The sequence below is a fragment of the Limulus polyphemus genome, unplaced genomic scaffold (assembly GCF_000517525.1).
Source record: "Limulus polyphemus unplaced genomic scaffold, Limulus_polyphemus-2.1.2 Scaffold1734, whole genome shotgun sequence".
In the NCBI taxonomy this organism is placed as follows: domain Eukaryota; kingdom Metazoa; phylum Arthropoda; class Merostomata; order Xiphosura; family Limulidae; genus Limulus; species Limulus polyphemus.
Window position 1 is genome coordinate 87,444 of NW_013667344.1, and position 9,458 is coordinate 96,901.

The 9,458-nt window shown below is 32.7% G+C and overlaps 1 protein-coding gene across 3 annotated transcripts in view; it reads right to left on the reverse strand.

The window, feature by feature from the left end:
• The window catches only part of LOC106464752 (glutamate receptor ionotropic, kainate 2-like), a 143,479-nt gene that overhangs the window by 11,310 nt on the left and 122,711 nt on the right, over positions 1-9,458 (reverse strand). For all 3 annotated transcript variants that reach the window (XM_022392550.1, XM_022392549.1, XM_022392548.1), the window contains 3 exons: positions 8,543-8,904; positions 5,140-5,338; positions 1,273-1,498 (listed from right to left, as the gene is read on the reverse strand). In XM_022392550.1, coding sequence (XP_022248258.1) covers positions 1,273-1,498; positions 5,140-5,338; positions 8,543-8,904 — 787 coding nt within the window. The remainder of the gene's footprint in view (positions 1-1,272; positions 1,499-5,139; positions 5,339-8,542; positions 8,905-9,458) is intronic.

Below are 9,458 nucleotides of genomic sequence, written 5' to 3' on the forward strand. Positions count from 1 at the left end.
AGTTGTACAGATCAGATCTCATGCTTTTGGCGATTTAATTTTGATGGTGTATTGTGATTTTTATTTCGATTTGCTTGTTGGTGAGGTTAATGTGTTATTCTATGTTGCCTTTGTGTAGGTGTCATAGTGTCGTAGGAGAAAATGATTACAACATATTAGAAACTGTAGTTAACTTTCTTATTTGACAGTTAATATTTAATTTTAATGTTCGAGTATGAGATAACCCTAAGATTAGGAAGGTGTATTGTCGAAGCAGCTACTAATTTCACTCTTGTATAATTGGTCTAGAATATATATATATTTATGCAATTCTTCTAAATGTCCATGCAGTTAATCCCATTCATGTTAGATAGCAGTTAAAAGGCCGTAAACGTATACTAATCCTTTTACACGTTGTTGTTAAGTCTGAGGATAACATATAGGCACTTCTCTATGGACTTCTAGGAAGGTAGCATTTTCAAGCAGGATACAGGAAATGTGTTAAGTGTCTAAATATTAGACGTAAGAGAACTACCATTTCTGCCTTTGTTTTCAACTTAGAATTAAATAATACAATGAATATTTTATTGGAAAACTAATGCCTTGTTCAGCTTATTGATTCAGCAACCATGAAGGCTTTGTTAGAACTTACGATCGAGATGGAACAATAGATCAACATGCAAGTCTCGGAAAGTAAAAATACAGCCATTTTTATATCTTATATTGGGGGAAATCTTCGAATCGAGTTCATATAAATCTTCATGTTACTTTCGGAATATCTATCGATTAAGAATTATATTCAAGATTAAAAATAAGATGAAAAAAATGCAGTATTCATTGGTCGCCTATAGTTACAGATGTCAGTCTTGAGACTCTTTTCAGGTATGTTTCATTGGTAGTGCAAAACAAAAGTTTTCAAAAACCATACCTTCAACCAATCGAACTTATATTCCACCAGCGCACTTTTTGTAACGGTCTAGTTTCATCTATATGGCTTTTGAATTAAATCTTCAGTTTATAGTGAGCAGGAGTTGGTGATAAACAAAGTTAGTCTCTTCAAGGAACTAACACTTTTCTCAACTAAATGTAAATGAACGTCTTCCCAAGTTATAAGCACTTGCACTAAAATTTCTCTTGGAAAAAAAGCTAAATATAAGAGTGCTTTATTATATCTATGACATGTTCCAGTTATATTTTACAGTATTAATTTATTTCACAAAAATCCAGAAAATGATGGTTTCATTACGCTATGGGCGAATATTTTATAAATCAAAGTTTTTCTAAATCACTCACCTGAAGGTGTCGCAATACCGTAACCTTTGGAATCCAAGAGTCCGCCGATTTGCATAAGGTCGCAGTTTCTTTCAATTATGTATTCTATGCTGGTAGATTCCATCAGGAGAGCGTAGTTACCTTTCTTTACCCTCTCCACACCTTTCATATTAGAATCCACAAATACACTGGGCCGTGCAGATTCCATGTAGTTCCACATTCGTTTGAAAGTCGGAAAGTTTGAATGCTGCTCAATAATATTTACAGGTTTACCTTTTTTTGCCTTCCATACATAATTAGTTATCAAATATATCATATATAATGGATTATTCAGTTTACATTACCAAAACACATGTATGACATAGGTAGCTGCCTATTATAACAGAGAGTTGAGTACGTTTATATCAAAACGATTTTAGTACACACATCAGCAAGTCACTTGAACAACACAGCCGACATACAGTTGCGGTAGAACGTGTATAATAACTATATTTTGACATTGTTTGGCGTTCGTAGATAGTACGATGCCACCGAAAATTGAGGTTTTTGGAAAGAGTATTTAAATGCTCTTTCAGACGCAAACAATTTTTTTTACTCAATAATTAGATATGTGCTCTGATTGGGGATTAAGTATTTCTAAGGCTGGGGTATCCCTTGTATTTAATGGCATTGGAAAACAATGGAATATGGATAGCTTAGGAGAGCCAGAACCATCCAGAAAGAAACCTTCAGCAAGTCGCACTCCAACTATGATAAGCAAACTATGAGAATCCCCGAACACAAAGATCAGTGACAAAAGTTCTCTCTATGTGTGTTAGGCAACAGTATACAACATAATCGAGTCACGTATACACAATTTTCACAACATATCTGTTCAGTTGCATAATGGGTATTCATATTATTCCACGTGAAGGCGTATCAGTCAAGTCACTGGATGCAGAGCCTCTGAATTTCTGTGCAAGTGGACTGTTGAAATGGATACTGGAAAACCATCATCCTCGTACACTAAATGGATCACGGAAATCTGCAGGAAAAAGTGGTGTACTTTGGACACGACAGCCTTACGACAAAGCCTTTTGAAATGGAAAAAAAATACTGCAGAGCTATTGTCAAGATGCACGGCTGCCAAGCAGAGCATGACCGGACGTGGCGAGGTTCCAAAATCGTTATGATATAACATACTCAAACTCTGTAACACAAGGAAGAAGTGATCTAACTTCTAGTTTAAAAGCAGTATACAGAGTTATATAGAATATATTTCAGCAAGTCACAATTGGCCATTTACTTTTCAGTCAGTAGCTGTATATATTACTTTAGGAGGCATTTTTGTGAAATGTTAAGTGTTATGCTAAAGCTGTATTTTTAGTGAAAGCAGTACAGAAACTATGTTGATAATGATTTTATACGACTGACTAAGGTCATATCCTATTATGACTGAAGACATTTCAATCTGAATTCTACTGAATGTTTGGTAGCTGTAAGTTACGAAATTTAATGATTTGTGATTTCGGTTGTGAGCAGTAATAAATGATGTTTTAAGGAAGTTTAAGTGTAAATAGGCCTTCATCCGAGACTACTGTGACCGAAGGAAAAAACTGAGAAATAATAGGTCAAACGGTAATTGAAAGCTCGGAGAGGTACTTGAGCGAGTGAAAAGTGTACAGTAAAACTATTTATATATCTAAACCATGCATCATATACACATTTTTATATAACCATAAATATTATTGCACGAAGGTTAAAAACTAGACTAATAAGTTTAATCTATAATTTTCATTGAATACATGATTGTAACTATCACTGTTAATAGAATGTAAACGCTACTACTGTTGTTAAATCATGTCAATAGCACTTCTATGTTCATTTTCATTCAAAATAACTGTCAGGTGACCTTTCATGTGAGCTGATATACTTATTTCAGTAGTAAACAAAATTAGGAAAGCACACTGTGTTCTTAATTAGCAGCTTGAAAAACAGCAGTGTGTGTGTAAAGAGATCCAGACTGATAGCGAAACATGCCAGGACCTCAGTATATATATGATGACTGATATATATGATGATGATGACTGATATATATATATGATACTGCCCGTTTTAATTGATGTAAAAAGCATACGAGTTGGTGAAACAACAGGTGGACAAACACTTCACACTTCAGCTAAAACAAGACGTTTGTACATTTGGAAATCAAAATCAGATCTAATTTCCTTTTTAACAGAAGAAAGACACAGACACATAGCTTTAGTGGCATGCTGGTCTGGTACACGTACCCAAACTGACCTTTATGTGCTACGAAACTACACCTTGAATATCACATAATATGAGGGAGGGGCTCAGTTTTACAACTGATCAGAAGTTCTTCTATTGGATGATAACGCAAGCCCTCATTATGTTCAACTGGTTAAAAACTTTCTAAAGAAAGAGGGTATTAAGATATTGAACTAATGGTTTTCAAACGAGACCCAAAACTCTCGTTTAAAAACCATTAGAACTTTTGTATGTGACCCTGTGTGCTAACTTCTTAATCAGAAGATAATGAACTAGTCAGCATGCTCACCAGAGTCGAATCTAGTTGAAGACGTAGGTGATGCTCTGGTAAGACACTTGGCAGCACGCAGTTCCCCTCCAAGTAGTACTGATGAAATAAAGGCAACTGTAATGAAGGAGTGGGCTATAGTATACCCCAGAAGTTTACTGATTCACCCTTTTTAAGCATACCACATCCGTTAGTTGCATTAGTGTACGAGATTATCATACGGTTTATAAACAAACGTTTTCTGATAATCTGATAATTCATGAGGCTGCGAAGTCTGTAGTAACATATGGATATTTGTTGATATGGGCTCCAATAATAGAGATTTTCATGTAAGATTACATGGCTGATCGCCTGATACTTGTTTTACATAAATATGAAGTGAGAGATGATTCTAATGACATGATTTAATAAGAGTAGGTGCACTTTGACATAGCTTTGAAAACAAAAAAACGATTATCCCTGAATTACTTTGATCAGAGTATGTAAAGAATACTTCTTTTTATTCATTAAAAGCATATGTATGTGATATCTAGTTGATGAAAACTAATTTATAAAATAATCAACAACTGAAACTTTAGAAAGGTAATAATAATAAACAAATACTGTGTTTGTGCGTTCTTATACAAACTGTTCAATGACTGTTAGAGGAACGCATGATTATTCATTACATAGGAAATTCAGAAATATCTTTGGAACATAATAGCACGAATGAAAATTTTGAATTTATCAACAAAACAACGTGAACAGGTCCGTAAATAGATGATACTTGTACTATCTTTAGCTTAAACTAAATCTGAAAAGAAACTCCACTCCAATGTTCGTTTCTTCTAAGCGAAGCAAAGTATGCAACAATAATCTGTTTGTCTTTAGCCAGCATAAAACTTATATTTATAGTTAATTTTATTGATTTATCTGTGTTTTTCCGAAATAACGATGCACAAAAAGAGATATTTATCGTGAAACTCATCATTATTTTGTTTTAATTACACCAAATAATTCTTTATTTTTTTCAGCTTTTGATAACAACTTGAAATGCACTGGGAGTAATAACTGTAAAAAATTGTGTTAGCCACTGACTGTTCACTGTCCTCAGCTGATAATTTTTAAACTTGTATTTATCTAAAGGACAGTAAGGGAAGCAGTGTTAGACAATTTCTGGTTTAATTATACGGTTTTAAAGTATGGTTGACAAGGTTGTCTTTTAAGTGCAAGAAAATTAAGTTCTAAGTAAAAAACAAAAAAGCTATTGAGGAACTGAAAGTGTAGCAACATAAATGCATCACGTGATAAGCTACGTTTTCCCATTGATTTATAAATTAATATCTTTATACTCTATTAGCACGGTCATTTACCTTAAAGAAAGCCTGCGTCGATCCTGATCGGAGGCAACCATACTGAATGGATGTCTGCTTAGCTAAATCTTCAGCACTCTCTATTGGCGAAGTCATTCGTTGTATGGTTAGGAATGCTGCAAGATTAGCTGTGTACGAGGATACCATGATCAGGGTGAAGAACCACCAGATTCCGGAAACTACTCTTGTTGACATAGCCCTACACAGCACAGTTTGGGATTTAGATGTTGCACCTAAAGTTACTATTATGCAGATAAATCTATCTTCACAAGTTAAAGAAAAACAACAACAACAAAATCTTATTTAAAACTTTTGATGCTTTTCAAGTAAGTAATAATGAAATTAAGTAATCTTGTTTTATAGTAACACGAACTTGCTTATTCATAGACAAATAGTCAAATCGAATGATAACGAAGTAAACTATTCAGCGACATCAAAACAAACAGTTTGGTGGCAAAGAACAAACCTGTTTGTTTATCATAAAGTAAGACTTTCAGTTGACAATAAATTTAAACTAATGAAAAATAAAGAAATCTGATCTGAATAATACTAAGTCGTCGTATGCCAGTACTCTAAAGCTGCCTAATGAAAATTGTAAATTTAATGTCTAAAGATAATAAGATAAAGCTGAAGATGATTAAGTAAAATCGGTGACATTATGGTACAACTGGTGACATTACAGTAAAATTGTCTGACAAAAATAAATTTAAATTATCTAAGGATAATAAAATTAAAATGTCTGTTGGTTATAATGGCCTTTGATGATAAAACCATTTCATGAAAATAACTTCAAACTGTCTAATAACAACAAAGTATAAACGTGGGCTATTTGACTGTTTGCTTAGCTAAATTTCAGCACTCTCTATTGGTGAGGACATTATGAAGACACTAAAATAGACTGTATACTGAATAACGGTGAACATTAAATACAATTCACTAGAACGTTTTTGGGTAAAAACCTAAATCTTTATTTACAGGTACAAACAAAGTAAAAAAAAAGAAAAGCAGAGAGTTTTACAAGGGTAACCAAGTATGATCAGGTGAAAACACCGAATAGAGTTTCAACAAGTTAAATCCATTGTGGTGGATCACGTGTGCAAAAGCTACATAAAGTCAAATAGTTAACTTAAACTTGTTTATTGTCGGATATACATAGTATATTATATATTGTTACAACGTTTCACAAGGTTAACCTGGCATCATCTGATACAACAACTACAAAAAATATATTCCTGATCTAGATAATACGAAAAACTAGCGAATGGATACATTGGTATTTGATTGGTTGAACTTAACAGGATTGCAGAACAGAAAGAATCAAAAATTGTACAGACAAATTAATTTGAAATTTTTTCATAATTTTTTTCCCTAAAACTTTCTGAAACTTTTGTAATAAAAGAAATTGTCCAATAAATATTACTTTCATTATTACTTGACTTGTGCTAGACTTCTCTTCGGATTTTCTATTAAGTTTAGAGAAGACGTCGATAACAGATTATAAAGGAAAAACCATTTTAAGTTATTAATTCTATTTTCAGTTTGTGGAGGTCCGATTGAAATTGTTCGTTACTGGAACGAATAATCTTGATAGAATGGTACAGAGTTTTTATGATCATGGTAGGAATTCTAAGGTACATATAAACCTGTATGAGTATCTTTATGATAACTGGAAATGTATAATACATTTATTAACAAGAATATTCAAGAACGGAAGTGTATTTAATGTTAGAATGTTTTTAGAATTTTAGGTATTTCAATGGAAGCAGACGGAGGAGTGGAGTTGTCAGTGTCAGTTGACTCTTAGTTTTAAATTTATCTTGAATTGCAATATTTCTAGTGATAATTTTCGAAACCAACTTTTTTTCTAACACTTCAAATTCATCCCTGGAAAGTTGAAGTTTAGAAACATTAAAAACAACTAGTTTTTACCTACAAAACTCTGGTAGATGATTTTAATCAGGTCATTCTATATGAAATCCGATTGTCCCTCTTTTAGCCAACATCATTATGAATAAAATAGAAAAAATAGTATTTTTACTTATTCTAACCTCTCGATATACTTATAATATTTTAACAGCTTTAAATATTCGAACTTTTTGACAGTTTCTTTTTCCAACTGCAACTATTATCGATATTAAGTTCACTGTTGATAAAGAAGTGATTGTAAACTATCTTTATTGAACGTTTTCATTGAAGGAAAATAAAACGAATTTCAATTATTTTATTAATGCCAAGCTAAACAATTGGCTGTGTACACTCTGACTAAAGTGATAATAATACAGAACTGTTGATTATAGAGTAAAACGGAGGGCAGTAAGGTAAACCATCTATAGAATAATGATATAAAACTGTTGATTATAGAGGAAAATTGAGGGCAGTAAAGTAAACCATCTATTGAGAATAATAAAAAAACTATTGATTCTAGACTAAAACTAATGACGGTAAGGTAAAGCATCTATTGATAATAATAGAAAACTGCCCAATAACAAAAAAATAAACAGTACGATAACAATAAGCTAACTAAATAAAATCGTCTGATTATAATACAATATAACAATAACGTGAAACATTTGATAATAAAATGGAAATCTTATTGTCGATATAGTAAAAACCGTCAAATGACGATGTATAAAGCTGCTTCAGGACACTAGTAAACATTATGGTAACTAATTAAAACTGCTGATTACAATGGAACAAAACTTTTATGATAATAAAGTGAAACATATGAAGATCAAGTAAAAACCGGTTTTATTGATATAGCAAAACCAGCTAAGGACGATGCAATATGGCCGCTTCAGAACAAAAGTAAAACAAATATAGCAATAAAGTAAAACGGAAGACAATAAAACAAACACCTCTTCTCTTTGTGAGTCAACGGTAAGTTTACGTACTTATAACGCTACAGTCCGGGGTTCGATTGCCCACAGTGGACATAGCGCAGGTAACTCACGCTGTAGGTGTGCTCAAAAAAACAACAACTAAATAAAACAGCTGCTAAAAATACGTGAATGTAATAAAGTAGGATCTGATAAAGAACTGAAATGATTTAAATAAAATATTAAAAAGAAAATTTAAAAAATCCTTCTGGGATGGGTACTCATATAAATAAGAGAGTATAACTATTTTATAAAAACTCATAAAAGTAAATTACTTTATCAGAAACGACTGACATGTCAATGCTGTCTAATAACCCGTCAATTCTTATCAGTAGGTATACTTAAGCACAACATAATATAATTTCAGCTTGAAATCATTAGAGATAGCTAAAATGCTTATAATTTGTCGAATTAACTTGTTTTGCTTTTCATCAACATGATTCGATAAAATGCATAGACAGATATGATGCAACTATAATAGTTGTACGACTAAAAACGTCATTCCAAAAATGCATCTAGTTTGTCACCTTGGTGTGACTTCACACCCTTGCTGTAAGAGTGAGCCACCAGTAAACCACAAAGTGTTGAGCAGAGTAAACTGATTCTCCAGGGTATCAGGGTGCGGGTCACAGGGGTGAGGATTCGTCCACTCATATGGACTGAACCTGGCTACAACAAAGAGAAAAAGACTGACTCCAAGGAAAGCTGTCACCATGTACACCCAAACTTCCAAAGACAGAGGGGATAGGAAGGAAAACAGTTTCGGGACTTTCTTGGTAGGTCGTTTAAAAAGGATGCTTATTCCCAAGTTCATGAAGGGCATGGTAAAGTCGACAGCATCTTCTCGTTCGTATGTCACAGTCAAATCTACTACTGCTAAATCTGCTTTCTAAAAAAGAAAGAAATATAGATATCATAATAATATTTCAACAAACTACCGTAGGAGAAAAGTTAGCAATGCGAATTTTTCCAAAGTGACACAAATGTATGTAATATTTTGAGAAAATAAAAAGTTAGTTACTTTATGTTCCAAGTCAACGGTTCCACGTACATAAACCAAAGAAAATAAAAGTTAGTTACTTTATGTTCCAAGTCAACGGTTCCACGTACATAAACCAAAGAAAATAAAAAGTTAGTTACTTTATGTTCCAAGTCAACGGTTCCACGTACATAAACCAAAGAAAATAAAAAGTTAGTTACTTTATGCTCCAAGTCAACGGTTCCACGTAATAAGCCAAAAATAAAAATAAAATATTAGTTATTCCATGTTCAAAGTCAAAGGTTCCACGTAAATATACCAAAGAAAATGAAAGGCTAGTTACTTTATGTTTCAAGTCAACGTTTACCACATGTAATAAACCAAAGAAGTTACTAAGTAGTCATGGAGTACAAAGTTCTTGTAACTTAATGATAAATTACTTTTATGTTATCTTTACTATTATA